This window comes from Apis dorsata, unplaced genomic scaffold, assembly GCF_000469605.1.
Source record: "Apis dorsata unplaced genomic scaffold, Apis dorsata 1.3 scaffold_317, whole genome shotgun sequence".
NCBI lineage: Eukaryota > Metazoa > Arthropoda > Insecta > Hymenoptera > Apidae > Apis > Apis dorsata.
In genome coordinates, this window is record NW_006263588.1 from 177,494 (window position 1) to 204,022 (window position 26,529).

The 26,529-nt window shown below is 21.5% G+C and overlaps 5 protein-coding genes across 7 annotated transcripts in view; 3 read left to right on the forward strand and 2 right to left on the reverse strand.

Annotated features, from left to right (window-relative positions):
* Positions 1–2,157: 2,157 nt before the first annotated feature.
* LOC102673335 (polyglutamine-binding protein 1) lies at positions 2,158–3,929 on the reverse strand. 2 transcript variants are annotated; one of them, XM_031511433.1, is made up of 7 exons: positions 3,690–3,915; positions 3,552–3,608; positions 3,329–3,435; positions 3,018–3,193; positions 2,770–2,950; positions 2,528–2,691; positions 2,158–2,462 (listed from the first exon to the last, which is right to left on the reverse strand). In XM_031511433.1, exons 3-7 carry the CDS (start codon positions 3,329–3,331, stop codon positions 2,267–2,269), a joined length of 720 nt encoding a protein of 239 aa, XP_031367293.1. In that variant the 5' UTR covers positions 3,332–3,435; positions 3,552–3,608; positions 3,690–3,915; the 3' UTR covers positions 2,158–2,266. The 2 variants fall into 2 exon arrangements, with proteins under 2 accessions (XP_031367293.1, XP_006617665.1); XM_006617602.2 differs by having other exon boundaries at positions 3,552–3,929.
* A 1,666-nt stretch (positions 3,930–5,595) lies between these two features.
* On the forward strand, positions 5,596–21,550 carry LOC102676006. Its single transcript, XM_006617625.2, has 5 exons — positions 5,596–5,988; positions 6,221–6,366; positions 20,237–20,803; positions 20,899–21,090; positions 21,312–21,550. The coding sequence occupies exons 1-4, from the start codon at positions 5,752–5,754 to the stop codon at positions 21,083–21,085; spliced, it is 1,137 nt and encodes a 378-aa protein (XP_006617688.1). The 5' UTR covers positions 5,596–5,751; the 3' UTR covers positions 21,086–21,090; positions 21,312–21,550.
* Positions 7,412–19,761, reverse strand: LOC102675773 (carbohydrate sulfotransferase 11). 2 transcript variants are annotated; one of them, XM_006617623.2, is made up of 7 exons: positions 19,446–19,761; positions 17,277–17,449; positions 8,981–9,237; positions 8,642–8,882; positions 8,351–8,530; positions 8,109–8,266; positions 7,412–7,952 (listed from the first exon to the last, which is right to left on the reverse strand). In XM_006617623.2, exons 1-7 carry the CDS (start codon positions 19,456–19,458, stop codon positions 7,865–7,867), a joined length of 1,110 nt encoding a protein of 369 aa, XP_006617686.1. In that variant the 5' UTR covers positions 19,459–19,761; the 3' UTR covers positions 7,412–7,864. The 2 variants fall into 2 exon arrangements, with proteins under 2 accessions (XP_006617686.1, XP_006617687.1); XM_006617624.1 differs by lacking the exon at positions 19,446–19,761 and adding an exon at positions 13,428–13,597.
* The window catches only part of LOC102675279 (histone-lysine N-methyltransferase PR-Set7), an 18,913-nt gene continuing 12,977 nt past the window's right edge, over positions 20,594–26,529 (forward strand). Inside the window, exon 1 of the mRNA XM_006617620.2 lies at positions 20,594–20,606. The gene's annotated coding sequence lies outside the window, so the exon portion shown is untranslated. The remainder of the gene's footprint in view (positions 20,607–26,529) is intronic.
* LOC102675649 (Golgi SNAP receptor complex member 1) lies at positions 21,888–23,846 on the forward strand. Its single transcript, XM_006617622.2, has 5 exons — positions 21,888–22,095; positions 22,643–22,818; positions 22,877–23,058; positions 23,147–23,215; positions 23,346–23,846. The coding sequence occupies exons 1-5, from the start codon at positions 22,062–22,064 to the stop codon at positions 23,581–23,583; spliced, it is 699 nt and encodes a 232-aa protein (XP_006617685.1). The 5' UTR covers positions 21,888–22,061; the 3' UTR covers positions 23,584–23,846.

Consider the following 26,529-nt stretch of genomic DNA (forward strand, 5'->3'; position numbering starts at 1 on the left):
AATAAATTAGATTATATTATAAATTAATTATCTTATATTAATTAATTAATTATAATTACAATATTTACAATTTATAATGATAAATCACAAAAACATTATATATATTAATATATAACAATTACATAATAAAAAAATATAATTTCTAGAACATTGAATAGTTAATAGTTAATAAAAGATGTTATATTTAAAGAAACTAACAAGATATATATACAATAAAGATAAGATAACTGATATAGATAAGAAAAATTTAAATATTCTCATTCTTGAAATATATACTTTTATGCAAAGCTTATTAATATAAACAATTTTTAATATAACTTATATTTTTTTGACAAATTATGTAAATAAAATAATAATTTTATAAACAAAAGATTATGATATTATTAAATTATTATTAAAGATTATGATATTATTAAATTTAAGATCAGAGAAAAGGCAATAAGTATGCTGTTTGAAATTATATTTTAGGTAAAAAACTAAAATAATATCATTTATAAAGAAGAAGGAATAATCGTGATAGAATGAAATGAATTTTAATATAATGTTATAATATATTATAGTATATTATAATATATTATACTTACCATTCGACAACTTTTGGTTTTATCTATCATATCTACATAGAACTGCATGAACTATGTGTGTTTGAGTTTAACAAAATAATTAATATTGCAATTCAAAAATAGAGACTGCGATTAGTAACTATTCATAAATATTTAATTTATATAGATAAATAAGATTTATCTGAAAAAAAATCATAGAATTATTTAAATAATTAAATGTAAATCTATATAATAAAAATATTGATAATAATATTGTAATATATTCTATTTATCATAAATTTAATGATATAGATTTATTATAAATATTATTAAATCGATTTTAATTCATTATACAATATTACGTTTTTATTATTTCATGTAGAAATAAGGAATTTAATTAAAATAGTACTTATTAAAATTCAAATTTCAAATAGAAATTTCGATAGAAAAAATTAAAACTTAAATAATAATCGAATGAATAATTGTAAATGTAATAATTTAAAATCGGCGGGAAAACTCATGATCTGTCATGTGTTTCTAAATAAGTTAACCTGGATACAATTGTTGAATTAAATTCTTTGATAAATGAATATAACTTTTTTTGAATGAAAAATAATGCAATTATTAATAAGTATATAGGAAATATTAAAAATATTTAATATCAAATATAACACTACGACACTAATTTATACATACCTTTAAAGTATAAATGAAAATTTTCAAGTAATTGAATTCATCGCGTATGAAATATTGAAAATGCAAGAAAATTACAATTCACATGCATTTGTAATTATTTTGCAACACTTTTTGTGTTTCATATGCGTGTTTTTTATGTCACCCAAATTAACTGTTCAGTATTTATAAATAGTTTGCATCTTTTTTACATTATTGGATGTTTTATTAATTAAATCTACGTTTTGAAACGTGATAAAATGTTAATAAAATTCTAAAGAAAATATGTGAAATAGTGAAATATCTTATACAGAAAATTTGTTCCATTATTCGCGTATCATCCCTTGGAAATATCGAGCTTGCTCCCCTGCATCATTACTGACAAAGTAGGCCAAGAACAAGGTTAACTCTACATAGATTCGAAAATATCAGCAGTAGTATCAACTGCAAAATTCAAAAATTTGCATACTTAACAAGAATTAATTATAATGAATCATGCAATTTTATTTATTGCAATCATTTTAACATTTAATATGATGTAATATTCTTATTTTTTAATTATAACGTATGATTCATCAATAGAATACGATTTTAATTAAAATGACCTCAAGATTTATTAACGTTATTTCTATTAGAAATATATATATAGAAATATATATATATTAATAATATAAATAAATTTTAAATATATAATTATAGTTATATATTTATATAATAAGTTTTAAATTATACAATTAATAATTCATGTTTATTATTTTATAATAAATATATTATAAAAAATATATTGCTATTGTTTTTTTATTAGATAATATATATTAATTTATCTGTTAAATTAATTAAATTTAAATACATTAAAATTTTTTAAGTAATGAATTTTCAAATTATAATTTTTAATAAAAAATAAACTTATTACAAAGAGTTTAGAAAATGAAAACAATTCTAGTTTTATGTTTTTTAAAAATAATAAAATTATTTATGAATTTTTTACTTATTATGCTATATTTACAATAAATGTTCACAATAATACAGTGAAAATATAAAAACAAAAATATTTATTCTGGTTTTTCAGGACAAGATACTTTATTAGGTTTATTAGATGATTCTGATTCTGTTTTATTAGCTCTATTTGATCGAAGAACTGCACCTGGACTAGGATATGGTCTCATTTGATAAAGTGGTCCTGAAGCAGTTGTATCTGCTCCTGTTTTAGCTTCATTGTGTCTTGCTAAACCATCAGACCATTTTCCTCTATTAAAAAAAATTTTAAATTTAATGTTTTATACTTAAATATATAAATTATTAAAAAATATTACCGTGGAATATCACTATATGATGCTGGATCCATAGGATCCAAGGTCCTATCTTTTTTTTCTTTACTCTCGGATCTTTCTAATCTTTGATTTCTTTTAATATCTGCTGATTTATGTCTTGATCTATTTTCTGGTTTTTTATCCTTTTTCATATCTAATTCATCTACCTAAAAAAATTAAATAATTATTTATAATAATAATTAAAATATATTAATGATATTAAATTTTGAAAAATTATTACTAACTTCCATTGGTTCTTGTTCACTACCACTATCATCACTTGATATATTATCATCTTGATCTGCTGCTTTAAGATGCAATTCTTCCCTTAATTGAGAAGCTGGTTGAGATATTTGACATTTTGGATGACTTGGTGGTAGCCAAGATACTAAATCGGATGACCAATCCCAATAATAATGTTGACCTCTATTGATAAATTAAATATTAAATGCATATTAAATATAAATATTTAAAAAAAAAAATTGATACTAACGATCCAGGATCATAAACAGCTTTCCATGTTTCTGGTAAAGGATATCTTTGTATTAATTTTATTTGTTTCTTTAAATATTTATCAGAAGGTTGTACATGTCCAAGACCCCATAATTCTTTGCATTTTTTTGTACATTCATGATAAATATTATATTTATTTGGACAACCACTATATCCCTAAAATTAGAAGTTATTTAGAAATTAAATTTAAAAATTATTATTAAACTACATTATAATATTATTATATAATTAAAGATAATTACAATATTATTTATCATGCAATAAATAATAAATTTTTTTCAAAATATTTACCATAAATTTTTGTGATATATCAATTTGATTAATATCATCTTTTGTGCTATCATAATCTTCAGCTATTACTTCTTCATGTATCTTTTTCCTTGATTCTTTTTTTGATTCTAAAAATATTTTATGATATAAAATTTTTATTTACTTCATAATTGTTTAATTAATTTATTTATAGGAACAAAAAGGAAACAAAATTGTTATTTATTTTACATAAATAAAATTATACCATGTTTTTCTGATCCAGAAATGAGACCTCTTTTAGCAAGTCGTGCAGCTAATGCAGCTGGAAGTGGCATTTTATAATCTTAATATTTTTGCACTTTCTTTTTTCAATTATAGTCTTGATATAAAAATATTTACACACTTATGAATAGAATTGACTTATTTGAATTTTAAATCTCGTAAATATGTGTTATCAATCAACTGATATTTAATAGCTAAATAATCTTATAATATTTGGCACAAACGAGATATAGAATAGACGTAAAATCAACTATATTTTTTCGTTTCATATTTTAGGATCAGAATGCTTCAAAGAATCAAAATGCATTATTTTAATATCATACTCAACTTATCGATTAGAATAAGATTATGATGTTACTAATGTAACTTGATGTTAGAATTAAAACTAAATTTTAATATGACATTATAAATAATTTAAAATAGATTTCTAAATAAATATATCTTATAAATATAAACAAAATATAGAAATTATATAATTATTTAATTAAATTAAATTAATTAAATTTTATTAAATTACTATTTATATAAATAGTAATTTTTCATAAAAAATATTATACTTTTAATTTTTTTATATTTTTTATATTTCTAGACGAAATACATAGTGTTTAGCGCCATCTTTTGAGTATTAGCGATATCTTTTTAAAAATGAAGTAAAATAATAAAGTAAAATGAAGTAAAATTGAAGATTAGAAAAATTAGGATCATCTTTTGAATATCAAAAACATTTTTTAAAAAAATTTTAAAACATTCAAGAAATGACACTAATCTCTAATTCTGTCTTTATTCTACTCTAATAAACTTTAATCTTCTAGAACACTAAAAATCTATTATATATTTTCGATTTTATATTAGAAGAATATAATCAGATAAAAGATGGCATGTAAAATTAAATTTTTTTTCAAATTAATTTTGTATTAAGAGTTTATATAATCGAACAAAAGATAACATGTAAAATTTTTCCAGAAATTTCGAGAAAGAAATTTTCATGATATCAAAATCTATTTAATTGCTTACATTATTTATAATTTCTGCCAGAATCAGAAGTATCAGAAATTCACAATCAGATTTTGGATTAATAACAATAGAATGACATGAAAATAAAACTCTAAATTCTAAGAATTTGAACCATAAAAATACATCGCATAGTTAATCTATCTTGTATGTAGTTTGTGCCCTGATTACTATATACATATATATATATTAAGTATATATGTACGAAAATATTACGAAAAAGATATTTTTAATTTTATTTTTTTTAGTAACTTTATTAACTTAGGTTAAATATATATATTTATGTTATATTATAAAAAAGATATTTTTAATTTTGTTTTCTTATAACTTTATTAATTGATTAATTAACTGCTAAAGTTAAATATATATGTTTTAATATGTTTCTAATTTTTTTGTGATATTTAAAAATGTTTTTGATATTTAAAAATGTGGGATACAAAGTTCCCTAAAATATAAAGTCTGTTCTATTCTATAGTTTTATTTCTTTTGTATTGTAATCTCAAATTAAATCAAAATATAGACAATATAAGACAAAGAATATAAAACAAAGAATACATGAATATAAAACAAATTTAAAACAAATTATTTAATGCATCATTATATTTCAAAGTATGAGATTCAAAAATTAAATATAATTAATTTCGCATCATTTCTAACATTGATTTAATATAGGGATTAAATGATTAAAATATTATTAATAGTTGGTATTAAATTTGTGTGTTAAAGAAAAAAATGGGTGTTAAAGAAAAAATTATAATTTGATTTATAGATTTTTAGATTTATAGATAATAAATATATATATTAATCATATTATTATATACTAAATATATTATAAGTTATTAATTTATGAATTTATAATCATATTATATATAATCATATTATAATTTATTTATTACAATTTACTGTAATTTAAATATTATCTAATTTATATTATATATTTAAATTAAATATGGGAAATTATTGACATTTTTTGAATCTTTTTTTTTAAAAATTATTGAATTCAATATTTTATATTGATTGAAAATGACACTTAAAATTAATTTATCACATGATGAATCATGCAAATTGCTGTGAACGTAGAAAAATTCTATATTATATGTTTTTGATAATATTAATTATCTATTATTAAATTAAGTGTTCATTAAATATTGTGTTTATTTTCAAAAATATAAATGGATTCAATGGACGAAGATATGTTTGCACTCAGTGATAATGAGTTACCAATATCAACTTCAAACTGTAATCCCGTAGAAGAGCATTTAATGAAACAATTGTCAGATGTGCAAACTCGAATTCAGAAAACAAAAAATGATATTAAAGAAATTCAAGATATGACAAAACATGCTTTAGAATCTTTATATAATCAAGCGTTATATGGAAGAAATATAACATTGGATTGTGATAGTGACGTGAGTTTATTATTTATTTATTATTTATTTAAAAAAAAATAAATTTTTTGAAAAATTCGGAAAAATATCTTTTTTTCGAAATATTACTATTATTTTTATATTCAGTTATATCAATTATATATTAATTATATATATTATATATATAACTTTAAAAAAAATATGATATATATTTATAATATTAATACAAATTTTAATCAATTTTAAAATATATTAAATTTTGTATAATTTGTAGTTATATACCATAGATGGTCAACCAGTGATAAAGAAGATAAAACATAAATTTGATTCCTGTGAATATATGGTAATAAAAAGCAATTGGAAGTATATTTTTTCTGACAAATGGGTTATTGGAATAGAACTAATGAACAATTCAGAAAAGTAAGTACATTATTGATAATTATGGATAAAATATAGAAACAAGTTTTGATTTTTAAGAAATACGTTAATGATAGATATTCATAAGAAATTTTTACAATAAATATTAATAACTTATTATTTTAAAAAATTATAAGTATTAAAAAAAGTAACAAAAATAATGTCTTACAAGTAAACACATTGATAAATATTTTATTATAAAAAATTATTTATATTCTATTTTATTTTGGACAACAAATTAAATATTTCTTATATATTATTATTATTTTATATTATATAGTTATATTATTATTACCTTATATTCTTAACTAATTAAATTAAATTATAATTAAATTATAATTTTATTCAAATAAGATGTTTTGTAATTTTATATATAATTTTTTTTTTCATTTTTTATATTAATATATAATTATTGTCACGTTGTATTTATAACTTAAAATTATAAGGGATTAATTTATTATAGCATTTTTGTTATTTTTCAATTTTACAAATAATTTGATTTTATTGATAAAAAATATTTTAATAATTTGATTTTCATATTAAATATAAGTACTATATAATATTTAAAACAATTATTAAATCTTTATATAAAAGCAGTTTCATCATAAAGATATAATTCTATTTAACACAAAAATCTTTTAAAATATAAATAAGTAGTAGAAAACTCATAAATTTTTAAATATTTGCATTTGGAAGTTGCAAATTATCTTATTAATCTATCTTAATAAATCTTATTAATTATTAATTACATCTTCTTGTGAGAATATTATTATTATCATTGGTACAATGATAATAATAACCATTTCAAAAACATTCATTAATATGTGTATACAAATTTAGTGTTTACACATATATGTATATATATTTATTTACATATATAAAATTAGAGAAAACATATATTTTTTAAAATACACAAATATAAAGTTGATTAAATTTTTTTTCATTAAATTGAAATAATTTGGAATAAATTTTCTTTATATATATTACATTATATTTTTTGAAAATTATTTTTATATATTCTATTTAGAATGGAAAGTATTCTATTTCAAAGTATTAAACTATTCAATGTTAAAGCACAAAAAATTAACAAAGTAAGCATTGCTCTTAATCATAAACATTTATGTACTAAAAAAATTCATTGTTATATATAATGTTTAAGCAATGAAATATTTTTATATATATGAAACATTTAAAATCATTTTTACATTGATTTATAACAATTTACAAATGCTTAATCGCCTTAGGCCTTAACAATTTAATATATCATAACACTTTATTTATTAAAAATTTAAATGCAGCAGTGTTTTGCATGATTATTGTTTATTCGAACAATTTTGGTATGTTTCTATTTTTCATCTTAACTCGTGAGATATTCTATCAAATATATTCGTTGTAATTGATATCATTTTGATATCGCTTTATATGATTTAAAAAAGATAAAATAGAAAGAAAAACAATTCAAACGCTGATGCGTTTGTTATTTATCTATAAAATACTATCATTAATTTTTACAGATTAATACCGTGTTTTCATCTTTTCCAAGTGCTATATATTCATCGGGAGAATATCCAAAAAGCACAAAATCGTATCTGAAATAAAATAGAAATAATAAGAAAATATTATACGTACTATAATAATAATAATAATAATAATAATAAATACTATAAAGTACTATAAGTATTAAAAATATTATATATAAAAATATTACATAGTAAAATTATATAAAGTTTTTGAAAACATATTACCTAAACATCTCATAAAGATCTTTAATTTGAGATTTCGACAATTGAGCGAAATAATTTTTTATTACATCTTTCGTTTGAACACCTCTTGTAGGATTCTTCCATTCTGGCTTAATAATATGCCCTACATGGGCTTGTTTTATGAGATAATCCTGATCTTCCTTTAAAATTAGTAATTAGACATTCTTTTCAAAGTACAAAATCAATTGTGTCGATTTATTTAAAATTCTTCAAAGAATACTTACGTGGAGCGTTTCAAATTTAGCAATCACATCAAATCGCACTTGACATGGTGTGCAAAAAATCACAACCGGAGTCCAATGCATATCAAGCTCATTTCCAGCTTTCCATTGACATAATAACCACTGTACAAATTCTTCAAAAAGTGGATATCTTGGACCATGTCGTCCATTTGTCTTTGGATCCTATGCGATCATTTAAAAATAAAAAAATCGTAAGAGAAAATTAATTAAATTAATAGAACATCAAATAAAATTGAACTAAAGTAATCAAATTTAATAATAATAAATTCTTACCCTAGATCTATAGTTCCAAACAATATGAGCTCCAAGATTACTATGAAATGTATGTGGCAAGCTGTGCTCCAATTTATCTCTATAAGCACTGAGCAATCTCTCAAATGGGTGCCTTACTATCAAAAAACTGATACTGTCATTTAGGAACTTGTTCAACTCATCTGCTGTATATCTGGGATATTTCTGCCTTGCTAAAGAAACAGGTACTGCTTTTGAGGCCTTTAAGAATTGCGGGCTATATCTAAAAAATTTATAAATAAAATTTATTAATTGTTAATTTGATGAGCAATTCGTATAAAGGATATTTTAATATAATATTTTTTATATAATATTTTTTACCCCGCGAGTAGATTAAAATTATACATCCAAGAGGTAGAAGCTGCTTTGAAGACATTACACCATATTAAATGGTACTCTCTATTTACAAGAAATTCCCAAGCATTAGGTCTATGAAGAGAATCGTTTCCAGGTCGATCTAAACCTTCTTTAGCGCATTTATCTGCCAAAAATTTCCTTCTTTCATATAATCGTTTTTCAGTTTCAACGATTGCTGCTTCTTCCATCAACTTTTCCTCTGGTGTCAGATTTGAATCCTCCTATTGAGGACTTCTCATTAATATTCATGTTATACTATAATTTTATATAATTTTTCAAATACTTCAAAATTATATTTCTAATTCGGATTATTACATGAAGTTATATATATATTCTTATACTTCATGATAAAAAAAATTACATTATATCATTTTTATTTTTAGCGAATAAATTAAATTTTTAAATTCATTACTGTATATATTTCAAAATAGAAATTGAATATTCATGTATTTAAGATCATTGAAAATCTGAAAAATTTAGATATATATTAAAATATGATTAGATGAAAATCTAAAATTCAAAATTTATTCGAAAAATTTAAATACTTGAAAAATTTAAATATTCGAAAAATTCTACTAAAACTAGAAATATTTGAAAACTTCAGATATTTGAAAAAATTATAATTCTTAAAAAATATAATATTCTAAAAAAATTCAAACATTTAAATATTATGGGGAAAGGAAAAAGAATTTAGATATTTTAATATTTATTTTAATATTCATAATTTAAACTGTTTTGCATTAAATGCTCAAGTATTCATATTTAATTTGTTCTAATATTATTAGTTTTTAAATTTATATGAATAATTTGAATTAAATCACAAAATTGAATATATATTATGAAATTGAAATTAAATGTTTTCGTGAATATAATTCATTGCAAATTGTAGAACTTCAAATATAGATAGTAACAATAATAGTCGGGAAAGAATAATCGATATTTAATTTATCGATGTAATTATTGTCATTTAATACATATGGACAAAAAATCAATCAATATCATTTTTCATGTATTATGCGCAACTGCAATAATATTAGAAGATTATATAAATGCATTATCTTGTTTATTTCAAATGAAATATAAAACTCATCTATATATAAAATCATTTCATGTCACATAAGATATTATGTAATCATTAAAATTGAATGCATGAAATATTAAAACTGTTTGTGAAAGGAAATTAAAAAACCGGTTTTCATTCAATCTTTTTCTATAAAATAAATAATTATTTTTTTGTTTTTTTTAAATCTATCTTTTATATTCATTATTGTAAATTAATATATTCAAATTTATTGGAAATATGTATTATTTAAAACATGTGTTATTTTTTTTAATAAGTAATATATATCTTAATAAAAAAATATTTTAAAGAATTTAAATAATTAAAAAAAAAATAAATATCTTATTTTTTTCTTCCATATTTTTATAATGATTTTTAAATTTGGAACATTAACATCCTAAATTTAATCTAAATTTATATGAAATGAAATAATTAAGCAGTGAAGCGAATAAAAAATAATTAATAAGTAGATCATAAAACTGATTATCGTACAAATTATAATAGAACAATTCGAATTTTGAATAATATTCGTAAACTTTCAATTAATTTTACAATTCTTAAATCGTTTTAAAATTCAAAGCTTGCCGCTACAAATCTGTTTTCTTTCAACTAACGTGCATGCGCTATGTGTGCCAACCATCTATCTGCATGCAAGGTTAATCCAATTTCCTAATTTCTGCAATTAATCAGAACACTCGCCGCTGCTTATTCGGTATGATTACGCATTATACACCTACTTGGCGCATTATAATCGAACAATCAGTACAGATTCCAAGCATAATTGTCTACATTCTAAAAACTTTTTATAAGTTTAAGGATTATGTATTAAGTAAAAATTCGATCAAAATTTTGAAATTTTTATAAAAAACTTTTTGATGTACTATATTAACTATAACATTGAAATTATTATATAATTTTAGATTAATAATTTATAATATATTATATAATTATCAATTTAAAGATTTTTTTAAAATAAAATAAATTTAAAAATTTCAATTTTTTAATTTTTTCTAGTTTTTTTTTATATTTATATACCAGTAATGTTTCATGATTCATACATATTATTATTACTGGTAATTATATTTAATCTCAAGACATTGAAATCCGTCATTATATAATCGATATTTCATGAGATTTTTACAATTTAAAGTAAATCTAATATGAGTTTTAAAACATCGTAAAGAATAAATAAAAATAAATTATAATAAAAAACAATTTTTTTTCATTTAAGAAAGAATTTCAATCTTAAATGATAATCAGTTTTAAATTAAAAATAATGATGATATAAAAAGATATGAAAAAAAAAAGAGAATTTGTAGTATTTAATTGTAAGATTTCTTAAAATCTGTGAAAATGTTTCAGAAACCTTAAAAACTCTTACATCATTACTTATAGAATACTTATGAGTTAAAACTAAGAAATAAACACTTAGATTGAGAATTACGTAAATTATTTAATTAATCACTTGTATGATTACATAATTTTTTAGATTATTGATAAAATTTTGATTATTGATAATATTGAAGAATATTGAAAAATTGAATCAAATCGAAATTATTTATTATATTATATTATTTATATTGTATGTTTCTTTTTATTTATATTGATTTTTTAATTTCAGAAAATATGAATGAATATTTAGAATTAGATCTATCTTTTATCTTTTGTCTATTTAATTTCACTAGAATTTTTATTTGATCTATATTTCATTTAATACAATATTTGTACATCCAATTGTATAGAATAAAATAATTAGATATATTTGAATATTAAATTTTTCATTAAAAATTCTAGATTTATTTTAATATTAATTCTATCACTTTAATAGAGAAATGATTAAATTTATAAAGAATATTTTAAATTTATTAAAAATCAAATAAGAATAAGAATCAAATAAGAATAAAATTAAATAACTTATAAATTATTATTTAATCCAATTATTTTATCTTTAACTAGAACAATTTTAACTGTAAAAAAATTAAAATAAAACTTTTTGCAATATATTTAACACTTGAAAATTTCAAGATAGATTTTCGAACATTTTTATTTTTCTAAAATTCTTTCTCATCATCAATTGTACTATTTTAATAAACAAAAAATTTTCTTTCTCTTTGAACAAACGATAGTGTCATCAACAAAAAAACAAATTTCTAATGGTCGAGAGTAGAACGCAATGATCGTGGCTAGGCGGAAACACCGAATATAGAAATACTGTCTTCCGTTTATTGATTTCGGACTGGAAGCCGAATAGCTAGCTATTCCGACGCCGACGCCGTCGATGCGGTGAATATGGGCCACACGAGTGGTGCAGCGCACGCTGCACTACACCTCAATTTTGCATGTTCTTATGTATTTTCATAGGTAATGCAATTTCAAAAATATCACAGAAAAATCAAGTATACAATTTGATAATTGAAAAATTGAAACATTGATAAAATAGATTTGAGAATGTTCAATTGAAGATTAGATAATATGAGTATAGATAGAACTATAAAAAAAATGACGGTCTTATAAGAAAGTATCAAAAAATAATAAATTTGAATATAAAAAAAATTCTTACGCATTGTTAACTAATCAGTAACGATCAGATCATATTACTGGATTCATAAAAATATATGAATTTGTATATATGTATAATATACATATTTCATTGTGGAAACTAGTGAATCTTTGGTGATAATGAATATATAAACGATTTAATCATTGCCACTAATTGCATTAATTCAAGTGCATTTGTTTACATCACAGATAGCAATGTTCCAGCATTTGCATTTTTAATACGAAACATTATATATAATTTAATAATAATTACATATAATAATAATAATGAGTTTCGATACCATAACTTAAGCTTCTTTAATCGATATTTTATGAATAATCTTTTTTTCAACATATGTTTTGTTGGAGAGTTCCTACTTTCGAGTTTTTGAGTCGACAAGCTTGGACGCCAAGTTTAATCGATTTTAGGTCATCAGTGATTTGCTAGCAATTAATCGATAGTGTATAATTAAGAGTAGAGTTTGATTAATTTTTGCAAAAATTCAAAGATTAAATATTTACTTTTAAGTAACTATATAGGATGCTTCATAAAAGTTACATAATATTATTGTAATATAATTTACAAGTAATCCGATTAATTTCCCTAAAAATAAAATTAGTTTTATTTTAATTTTATTTTAATTTAAAAATTTTAAGTATTTTATTTTGATATAACTTTATGCTAACTACAAAAATTTATAATAAAAATAGAAGTTTTTTTTTAAAATAAAAAAATTCTCAAATTATAAATAATATCATGATAATGAATCATAAATCGATTTTAATATCGAATAAATTACTCATTTATCTAACCTATAATTATCCAACAATCTATATACATTCCAGAGCGTAATTCTTGACGATTCGTATTTCAACTTTGTTTCATTTTAAGTCGATAACTTTTCCAATCACGACGAATCGATGTGCTTCTAGTTATCTATCCGTTGTTATCACTTGATTCTTGTTCATGAAATGATTCATACCTTAAAACGAAAAATTATATTAGTTCAAATTATAAAAAGCAAAAAAATAATTTTATTAAAATAAAGATTTTAAAATTTTGTTTAAAATTTTCTGAATTATGAAAATCATTGTTATATAATAAAGTAAATTTTATTAAAAAATATTACAGATCAAATATAATAATAATCTAATAATGGTTTCCATGTTCAAAACAACTTAGTGATTAATATAAAATAATTTTTTGTTTCTTTGATACGAATTTCATAATAAATTATTTGAAATGATGCTTATTTAGCTTGGTGCACTTGTCGTAACGAGGGACCCTGCACAAGGAGAATGATTACTCTCAATGACATTAAGAGCGATTGCAACACGCTTGCTAGTTCATAAGTATCTCACGGTGAACATCTAACTTTTCAAAAAGAAATTAATGATATTAATTTTCGATATGAAGCTACACATAATATTTAATATATATTTATAATTCTAAAAATATAAAGATATATAACAAAAAGAAAAAAATCCTAAACTTTTTATAATTAGAAAACAAAAAAAAATGTTAATTTAATTAATTTAATGTTTAAATTTTTTTAAATTTAATTAATTAAAATTTATAGTATATATATTTAGAATTTAGATAAATTTTTAAAAAAATTCTTTATAATCAAAGAACAGAATAAAAAGAAAATATTAAATTTTCAGGTATAAAGAATAAATGTAACAAGAAATAAATAATAAATGAAATTATTAAAAAATTAAAAATATAAAATTTTTATATTTAAACAGAAAAAATAAAAATGACGTGTAAGTTTCATTAGAAAAATTTATAAAATCTTCACAAGATTTCAAGAAATATAAATTCTATTATAGAAGAAATACAATATCTTTACAACATGTTGGACTTTGAAAAAAATAAAAATGAAAAATGGAATTTTTTTCAATTTGCTTATGGATCATCTATTTTCAGCTAATATATTTTTCTTGTATGATCGGACAAACACGGAAAATATTATAGACCGGTTCTAGTGGACCATCATCTGTATACGGGTATACATATTACGTAAGAAGATACTTCTGTGGCTCTTTGCTGTATCTGGTTGTATAACTTCCTTTGCTTATTACGCTTTCTCACTGACGAATGTAATTTTATGTAAATCGTTACGCGATTTATATATTGTAGTTTAACACGTAAAATCAATCAAAAATATTTTAAGGATTAAAACTACGTTTTATGTGAACATAATAATATACTGCTTCTTTTCTAAAGTTGAAAATGATGTTTGCTTCTGTTATCGTACGTTAAACAGGAAGTCGTGGAATTTTTTTAGATACTATTCGAAGCTTGTTTGGAGAGATAGATTTAACCCTTTGTAATATCACGTGACTTGGGAAATCATGTAAAGATATCCATGTATCTTTTTTTTTTTAAATCCTGATTCATTTTCTTATCATTGTTCATTATGTTTTATAGCGATTTATCTATAGCAATTGTAATTAATTTTTAAGTTTTAAATTATAAATTAAAGTTAAAGTACATATATAATTATAAATAAGTTAAACTACATTAAGCTTTAATGCATTGAATTTGAATATTTTACGTTTAACATTCACTTTCAAATTTTATTTTTTTATTAAATTAAATCAAAATCAGATTTAGTTACTTTTATTATTATGTAAAATATTTTACATAAAAATTGTTAATTATATTCTATCTTTTTTTCAATGTTCAATTTCTATATGAATTACAGCAAATATTTAATATAATTACAAAAATCTTTATTTAAATTCAATGTTCCAAGAAATAAATAAATAGAGTTAAAATGAATATTATATTTGAAACCGTCTGTGAGAATAAACCACGCAACGATGGTCGCACGGGATAGGAATTCAAAATTAAAACCGATACCGAGAATTGAGACCACACCGTGCAGAATCACGAAGATGATTTCTCGAAGCTGTTAGATAATTCTCTTCTTTTAAGCGCAAAAATGATAAAAGTACAATAATATATTAGAAACTTTTACAAAATGCTAATAAAAGAAGTAGAGAAGAAAAGTAAAAAATCATAAAAAAATGATAAAATAATAAAAATCTATTATATTAAAATCCAGTCAAATTATCTGAATTAGAAAAATCGGCTGTTCTAAAATTAAATATTTATTACAATAATTATAGGAAGGAATAATATGGAAATTATTAAAATTTTATTAAAAAAAAAAAATCAAAATTCAGGAACTATCATTTCAAAACTATCGATTTCTATTTTCTATCCACCTGATAAAAAAATATCAAATAAAATTGCAATCGTTCGTATCGGCAAAAAATCGATTTATATTGGTAGAGTAATTGTCGAGATTGAGGGGTAACTTTAACCATTCTTTGCATGCTTAAAGGGGTAGTATTGTACAATTGTAGGCAGCTACATTTGTGTGCCGCATTGCGCCTGGAAATCTGCCAATCTACGTTGCTTTACGTAAGACTGAAAACTGTTTCGATCTAACCACTGTATTGAAAGGGTAAAAAAGAGAAGAAATTTTTTTTTCGAACAATCTTATATAGATTGATACAAATGTTGCAAAAAATTAATCTCCAAGAATAAATTATAATGCATACAGAACCATATAACATTAAAAATAATTTTTCTCATATATATCAAAAAAAAAAAGAAAATCAGAAAGAAATAACTTCATGATATATTTTTTTAAATTAGTAGAGTAAAAAATATATATATTATGATAAATATATATATGATTTCATAAGAAAGAGGATGAAACGTTAATCTTTCTTTTCGATTATGAAGTAACGATTATGAAGTATATAAATAAAGATCATCCTCGTAGCATGTATGTATAAAAAATCATCTAAATATTATACTTATGTTACTTTATTAGAATTTGTTTTTAAAAAGTAAACTAAAAAATATCAATAAAATTGAAAAAAATATAATGGAATATAAGGTAATAATAGTAAATCATCTTTTGCATAATCATTCATATACATAGTACATAGAATTATATGTAAAGTATTGTTCAAAGAACATAAGTATTAATTACAACAACAATATCGAACATTATTCGAATAGAAATTTATTCAAATTTATAAATAACAGATGAAATTATATTCCTTATTCAATTTCTTAATTCTTTATTATTTGTTTTTTATTCATTTGTTGTAATAAACTAATAATATAAGAATCATACTTTTATTTCATTGATGTGCGACTAAAAATAGAAAAGAAATAAGAAAGATAAAAGATTATTAGCATTTGATTGTTGATAAAAATAAAGAATCAAGGAGTGTTGGTAAATTTAATGATTTAAAATTCATAAATTTTTAAATTTTTAAAAATAAAAAAAGCAAATATTAATTAGATAATGAAATACATACATTTTATTCTGTAATATAAATCTAATTAAGTAAGATCATCTTTTTCTAACATTAAACGTTATTTTTTATAAAAATAAAAGAATATTTTTTCTCAAAGTGAAATCAACATAATTTTTCATTATTTCGAACAAAAACATAATTTTTAGTTATATTTGTAATAAGAACGATTGTCTCGTAGCTTTTTTACAATATTTGTTCTTCGAAAACTGATCTATTTAATTTTTTGGTAGTCTGAATCCCAAATGCGCGTGGAAAATTTTTTTCTAAAAACAAAAAAAATCCTTGGCCAATATATAAAAAATTATCACTCACCTCCAACAAAAGTCCTTGGTGCACATTGTTGTCGGTATCCTGGCTAGATAGAAGTAACACCAACAATGTCAAGATACCAGCAGCCAGGAGTGTTCGCCTAATCGCCGCGAACACATATCGTCGCAATGTCATCTTCTCCCGATGTACGATTTTTCTTCTATATTCATATCGAACTGAAACAAGCGAATCGATTCCTATAGTACATTAATCAATTGAATCAAACATATTTATTATTAATCGATAAAAAAAAATTAAACGTTTGCATTTAGATAACTCATATCTCATAATCTTATATAATACTATACAATCATAATTTCTAAGAAAATTTAATATTTTCTAACAAAATTAAAATATTTCATTAAAATTTTAATTATAAAATTTCACTTTAATAATATAACTCTTTTTTGTTCTATATATTCTATATATGAATATATTTATACTATATTGCATTAGGCTTATATGTATTGAAAAGAAGTTAGATAAAAAAATTATTATATTTGATACATATATATTTTTTAATCATTTTAATTTTAATTTTCAAAAATTTGAAATAAAAATTATAAATTCTTTTATTATACAAAAAATTTTTTTATATGTCAAATATAATTCAAATAATATTTATAATTTATAAAAAAATTTATTAATCTGAATATGATATCGAATAATTGATTTGAATAATTATCGATCTTCTGCTCAATTTATAATTTTTCGTTAAAAAAAAAATTCGTATAATAATAATAACAATAATATAAATATATATATTTTATTTTATTTAAATTATTCTATTTAGTGAATAAACCTTAAAGAAATATTAAATTTGCTAATATAAACTTAAATATAAATAAATAATAATGAAACTGGTTCTATTTTTCTATAGTGTGAATGATTATAACTATTTCATTTTTCAAAATTTGAATTAATTTATTCATTAGAAACATAAATTATATGTAATTTTTTTTCTACATTACAACAAAATTATTTTCTACATTTTTCATAATTTTTTATTAAAAAAAGATAATTAGAATAAATTTAAAAAACTCTCAAATAAATAATAATATGTCATATATTTATTGATATAGAATATACATGATTAGTCATCAGCAATCATGTATCTTTTTCTTATGGATGTGATGTTGAAAAATCTATGTTGTACCTAAAATGAAATAAAATTATAAAATTTTGTAAGATCACGAATAAAAAAAATAAATAATATAATTCTATCTGTATATAAAATAATAACTAAAATTTACACATATGCCATCAATTTACACATTTTAATTTCACAATAATGCTCTATAAATAAAATCTTCATAATATTTTTATATATCATATATGTAAAGGATTTTTTGATCTATTATCAAATGAATATAAATATATAATAATATAATAAATAATAATATAATATAATAATAAATATAATAAGTAATTGGATTTAATACATTTTCTACTATTCAACTATTCAATAGAATATTATATATCGATTACACTAATATCGATTAATATTTATATTAATATTAATATCAATTATTATTAAATTGTTTTTTTTCTATATAATATTATTAAAAAGAAAATAATGAAATAAATTACGTGTTATAAAAATATATATGTTTGCTTATTCAGCGAAGTTTCAAGGCCAATACGTGCAATATTTATAAAGTAGAACATTAGATTTAAGAATCGATGGATGCTTTATTGAAAAATTTGCATAGAAATACGAAAAATACGCACGCACACAGATAATTTTTTTTCTTAAACTTAATTTTATGTTTTTTTTAATTATACTAGTAATATAACATAATGTTATACCAATCAATAATCATTAAATAATAAATATTTTATAAATAAATCATTAAATATTTTAATGATTCGTTAAACTTAGATATTTAATATTAATAAATAACATTTAAAAAAAGAAATAATAAAAAGTTATCAATTTTTGTCTATATATATATATATATATATATATATAGACAATCAAATGTTATCAATAGAATCATAAAGATTTCAATTTTTTAAGCAGTGATATAATCAATGTATATATTTCCTATATCAAATAGATCAGAGAAAATTCCTTTCTACTTAATTAATGTCATAACTTAATGTCATATAATGATGATATTTTCTAGTTTATTTTGGTATATTTTCATGTTTATTTATTTTGATACGTACTTGGCGTGGACATATATGCCCTAATATCAGGATTCAACGATGCATCTATTGCATCCTCTGCAAGATCAACAGTTCTCTTTGATTTGACTGAATCTTGTATAAACGAAAACAAAATATATGTGAACCGAAACACGATTATATAATATATTCTTTAAATTATAAACTCGCAAAACACGTGACACAACCGATTTATTGAATGAAAACTATAGACACCACACGATCACGGCGGCATCCTGCAGATTACTGAAAAGAAATATACACTGTTTCGTATGCTTCCATGCGTGCGTCGTCTGCTACTAACCAATTCGTTCGTAGATGCTGATTGGTTAATGTTTTCGCGGGTCGATTTGCCTGGATGATATCTGCGCAAACGCAATACTGAAATCATCTGTACAACTGTACAGATTTCCTTTATTTATGCTTCTTTGAATACGATTTTTATTGTTAAATATTGAATAATAAGAAACTATACTTCTAATTTTTATATCTAAATCGATTGACATATCACAAAAAATTTTTTGAAATATGAAATATTATATATTATATCATATACTAATATTATAGAATTAATATTGTAGGATGAGAATAAAATTCTAAAATTATAAATTAAAAAATAATAAATATTTTCAGAATGAAAATAATATTACATCAATTGAAATTCATATTAATTATTTTTAATTCATTTTCTTAATTGTTAATAAATATCAGTAAAACATTATTAACAATATTATTCATAAAAAAAATATATTTACATATTTATAAATAATATAAAGTTTTTAATTTTATTTCAGAACGTTAAGTTATCCTCAGATTAACGTATCTCTTAAGGATAACGATGAACTTTGTGGCATATCGATGTTTTGGAAATTAGTTAATGAAATATTTTCATATCGAATTGATAAAATTCAACCGAATAGTTATGTTATGGCTACAGTTGCTCTCAATATACCAAAATTTGATAAAAATCCTTTCTGTGATGTGTATGGTACAATTTCATACAAAATCGAAGAAAATGAATATCAAATTCCAATACCTGTTATTCGTCTTACAATTGAGGATACTATTGATAACAATTATCAAGTTAAATTTTTAACCAAGAATCATTTTCAAATAAAAACGAAAGATATTTTGCCTATGATTTTAGCTTTAAGAAGTACATCAGTGGAGAAAATTATTGATGTACAAATCAAAAAAATACCTAAAAAAGAGAAAGAATTTTTGACATTTTTGAAAGAAAAATCTTTCGAAGCAATTTTCCAAAACATTTATATCGTACAAACGACTAGTTGCCTAATGCATTGTTTGATCGAGATACTGCCTATTATCGAAGGAGAAGAAAAATTAAGAATTTCTTCAAGGTAAAAACAATATTTAATTAAATTTCAATTTTTATTAAAATATGATTTGAATACAAAATTTTTATTATAATTTCGAAATTTATACATATTTACAGATCTAATCATCAAATGAATATAATATTACGATTTTTAAGAGATCATTTTTCGGATATAATTATTGAAGAAGATGTTAATCTTCGTGCTGCCATGGTTCTTATGAATGAATTAAAATTATATCTTGAGGACACGAGCACCGCCGAACGGCAAATGGCGAGAATAAGAACTGACCTACTTATCCCATGAACACGGTAAAACAGATTTTGTTCATTTATTATCTTGATCTGGATATTTAAAATTATTTGAAACATTTATAATAAATTAAAATAAATTAATCCAACTATAATAAATTAAAATAAATTCAATTTTTTTCTCTTTTATTAAAGCTTTATTTTCTTTTATTTATGTAGATACAATTTGCATATAAGTTTTTTACTATATAGATTTTTGTAATAGATTATTATTTATTCAGGAATTGCAGTCAAATTGAATAGTATCCAAGATTTTCGAATTATATTTATCTCACTCCTAGCTCTTGCTCCTAGACAATAATATCAGGATAACATGGCATAGGTAGTAGCTTTGTAACTATCGAGATCCCACTGAAAACCGGTTTACTTACTATATAGTAAGTACTCTTCAATCTAACTTGCATGAGTATAGAGTTAATACAAAATTATATTGTATCAATAAATAATTTTAATAAAAATATTAATTGTATAATTTATTTCAAATATATTAGGATTTATATATTTTGTATCATTATCTATTTTTATTGATTATTTGTCTATTTTTATTTAATACTTTAATTATATAAAATATTTTATTTTTCGCACATGTATATTTAATAAATGTTATTAAAATAATTATAAAAATAAAAACAATTAAATATATATATTTAATTTAATTTAAATAATATTTTTATTTCTAAAGGATTTAAATCAGTTTAAAATGTACTTTTCTGTTTTTTTTTTTGTTTATATAATGATAAGATAATACAAAATTTTTCATTCGTGATCGTTTCATGGGAATGATCCTTGTTTAAGTTCTTTCGCCATTTTTTGTCTTCTATCTGTAAGTCTATGTATATGTTGGTTAGGTATATTGTTAGATATCTACTACGTCTATCATCTGTTCCGTTAAGCTATGTTACTTATGTCGTGTATATCTATCTACATATCATAGAAAAGGAACTATCGCGTTCGTGCTTTACGAACAACAAATGGCTAACGCATTAGATGCTGTTGATTGGGAAGGTAGATTTCCTCCAATATAAATATCACTTTCTTCTTTATTTTTTATTTAAAATTAAAATTTCAATATTAAATGTTAAAAGATCTTGCAACAAGTAATATAATGGCTTGTTTTGACATATGTCATTCTATCATTAATTTACTTTTCTTTATTGCATGTAACAAAAAATATATTATTATTTTATGAATTTTTATCAAAATTTAATAAAAATAAAATATTTTTCTTTACATAAATGTTATATCAAAAATATTTTATTTTCATTATATTAAAACTCATTGGAATGTAAAAAATATAATTTAAATAATTATATTATTAATATATGTAATTATAGTTTGAAAATTGATTTTATATTTAGATTTTTATAAATCTAAAATCATTTCATAAAAAATCTCATAATAATTAAAATAATAAATAATTTCATGCAAATCTTACTATTAGTATCCCTAACCTCATTGAGGAATTTATCTCTTTCTAACAAGTAGAAAAATATAATTTATTTTTACTAATGTTTGTACTTTTTAATATTATTAATTTCATATTTAATTTTAGATCTCAGAAGGCAAGCAAGACATTTGGAAAATGAAATTGATGCTAAATTGGTAGCATTCAGCAAACTTGGTGTTAATACTGGAGCTAAACTTGTTAACAGTGATGAAGTACCTCTTTTGGATGAAGAACATGTCTTTGAAAATATGGCTTCTGAAATAGAAACATTACTTGCTAAAGTAAGTTTAAATTCTAATGTTAAATATTGCAATGATTTAAATTATATATTTATTACAGTTATTCTCTATAAATGAAAAAATGAGTAAATTACAACCAAATGGTGCTGCAATGTTACATACAATGCAACGTCATAAAGACATATTAAAAGATTATAAATTAGAATTCAATAAAATTAGAAATAATTTTGCTGCAAGAAGAGATAGAGAAGATTTATTAGGAAGTGTTCGTAAAGAAATTGAGTATGTATACTTATTACTTTTTTTTATTTCAAATTATTTTTCATTTTTAAATATTTAATTAAGAATTTATAAATTTTCTATGAAATAGTAATTACAAAAATGTGAGTGGATTGAATCGACGGGAAATGTACATGAAAGAAAATCAACATATTCACAAGTGAGTAATGATTATTATATTAATTGTTTTACTATTCTTTACTACTTCATTCTACTTGTACATAATGTATAAAGTACCCTGTTTGTTACATTTTTTGGCAAATATAAGATTAGTAAAAATTTTTTTTCAGTTCGGATCGTTTGCTTAATGATCAAATAAGCATAGCAATGGAAACGCGCGATCATTTGATGACGCAAAGACAAACATTCAAACGTATACAAACCAGATTAAATGACATGTCAAATCGATTTCCAGCAGTAAATAGTTTAGTGCAAAGGATAAATCTACGTAAAAGGCGAGATTCACTTATTCTCGGCTTTATTATCGGATTTTGCACATTTCTCATGTTACTCTATGCTTTTCACTAAATAATATTCTATACCAAAGTACTTCCACCTATAAAAAATTAGTGATTCATCAATGGGAATGCATACATAGATGAGGTATTTGGTGATATATTTACTATATATAATGAATAGCAAACTAAAGGTGAAAAGCGCCTTAATTGTGCGTGATTTATGAGTAAGTGAATTCTGAATGCTTGAATGAATGTTTTCTCGTTCTTACGAGTTAAGAAAGTAAAAGAGAGAGAAAAAAAAAGAAAATGTTAAACTGTACAGTTTTTTTTATACATAACATAAGTCGTGGATAATATCATGTAAAAAATTTTAATCCACAGTCGAAATGTTAATTTAATAAAAGTTAAAACAAATGGTGAAAATTTTATGTATTTACAGAGTCATTTGTATCTTTTTTTAATTACCTATGTACATGATTATTCTTTTGTTTTAAAAACAAATTTTTTTTATTTTTTTGAAAACAGCAAAAAATAAAAAATCAAACTTAAAACAAAATTAAGATTAACTAATCGCAGTAGAGACTGATATTTATATAAGATTTTTTATTTGCTATTAGTATAATTCTATGCAAGTACTAAGTTTGTGCTTGCAAAGAAAACAATTTACACATCTTTTTTTCTTACGGAAATCCACTGTATTTTATACGCCTATGAATCATCAATATGTTTCGAATGCTTTTGCGATGTAACATATATATTCAAAGCAATAAGGAGAAAAAGTAGCAAGATGCACAACGATTTCTATTCTTGAAGTTACATAACAGAAGAAAATAACGTTAATGCAAATATCGTAATTGTAATTAATAGTATATAGAATGGGCTTTATCGTTCGAAAGATCAATTTTTGTTAATATTACTTTTTTTTCAATTTTTACTAAGAAGTATTGATTTTACATACACAGAAAACATTTATACATGTATATATACACATACGTACATATATATATGTATATATGTATAGCATCATCAGATTCTCTCATTCAAGTTCACAAAACACAGCACATTATGAAAGTAATCGTTTGGCAAGACGGTGCCTGATTTCCACGTATACTAGATACCACATTTATAAATTACATCTTGTCTGTAATAGGAACTCAAGTAAGAATTGTAAAAATATCGAATGTAAGGTACACGTGTGACCTGCTTTATATTCTTTAATATATATATTTACACTTTGAAAATGTTATAATCACAAATTACTTTCAATATTCGAATTTTTCATTAGCAAAGAGTTTCATTTTCGATTTTTAATAAAGAATCTTTACCTTTAAAAAGAATGAATATAATATATGAATATAAAAATTGCAATTTCATATAAACTGAATAAATACGCGAAATTAATTATATAAACGTTATGAAAAATAGGCAGCAAATTAATCAAACGAATAATTTCTGTAATGTACATATTAATAAATAATTTAGATATCTTGTATAATACCAATTTTATAGAAAAAGATATAACGCAATAAGAATATTCTTATTTACGTTATATGAATGTATTTGTGTATTTTACATTATTCTTTTTTTCTTTCTGTGTTTTCTTAATTTTGTTTATAAATGCAATATATAGTGTATCCGTAGAAACAGTATTTTTTTTTTCCTGGATCACATCAAAACGATTCTTTTCAATAAGAATAGATACAAAGACAAGAAAATATTCACAAGACAATTTTCGGTTCGCAGCGTCTAAACACGTAAACGCTTAATTCGCATATCCTTATATATTTTTTTTTTTAATTGGAATTCTACTTAAAATTAATTCTTCGATTTTTTCGAAATATTCTATTTATCATCTTTTTCGATTGGATCTTCTTTTTTTTTTTTTTTTATTCTATTTTTTGTTATAGATCATAAATTGTGAGATCCATTTATTTAGCTATCGAAACTCGTCCAGGCGTACAAACAACAGACATCTACTCAATATACATGCGAATTGCATGACTACTTTATGATTTCTGAATATAAATATACTGCCGTATGTATCATTCAAATCTAACTTTTAATGCTGACTACTTATAAATGAAGAATATTAGGAGACGAGGTTATACATTTTTTTTTCTTATTACATAAGATTTTTAAAATTATTCACTTATTATTGTAATAATGATGTCGGTCATAGTAATACATTTTACATACATACATACATATATATGTACATATATATGTATATATACGTATATATATATATATATATATAAATATACATGAAAAACAAATTTGTAAAAACGTACAAGAATTACACTATCTTGGCACTTATTTCATAAATAATAAACATTAGTTTTAACATAAAATTTATAGAATAATAATCTCAATTTATTACCTCGTTCCTTCATCTCCTTGTAATAGTAATAATAGTTTTGCAGTGAAGATACTAGTACTAATAATAGTAGCAGTTGTGTAATAACATTAATGATAGCAGTAGCAATGGTCATTAATTAACTATTCAATGAATTCAACGATCAAACAAAAGGACTGGACAGTTGCGTATACATTTGCATATATTCCAGCGAAAATCGATTGCTTGTTGCACTGTTTTTTCTATATCATTCTAATACTACTTTATATTTTTTCTTTTGGGTTTTCCTTACTTCTATTTTGTTAATCAGTCACAATATATATTTGAGTAAGAAAACCCACTTCTATAGCTAAGATTTTAATCGATTCTCACTGAATTAAAATTTGTTCTTCAAGATATGATTAGCATAAAATATGGTTCTTAAGTTATATGCATTATTATAGCTTAATTTTATATTTCCATACAAGAATCTTACTTCTCTTCAAATTTGATAAAATTTTTCATAATACACGAAAGATAAAGCTATTCCGCATAAATTGAAATTCTATAATATAATATAATGCAGGGACAGAGATAGAGATAGAAGGAGATGAAATAGAAATAGAGACAACCAGAGAGAGAGAGAGAGAGAGAGAGAGAGAGAGAGAGAGAGAGAGAGAG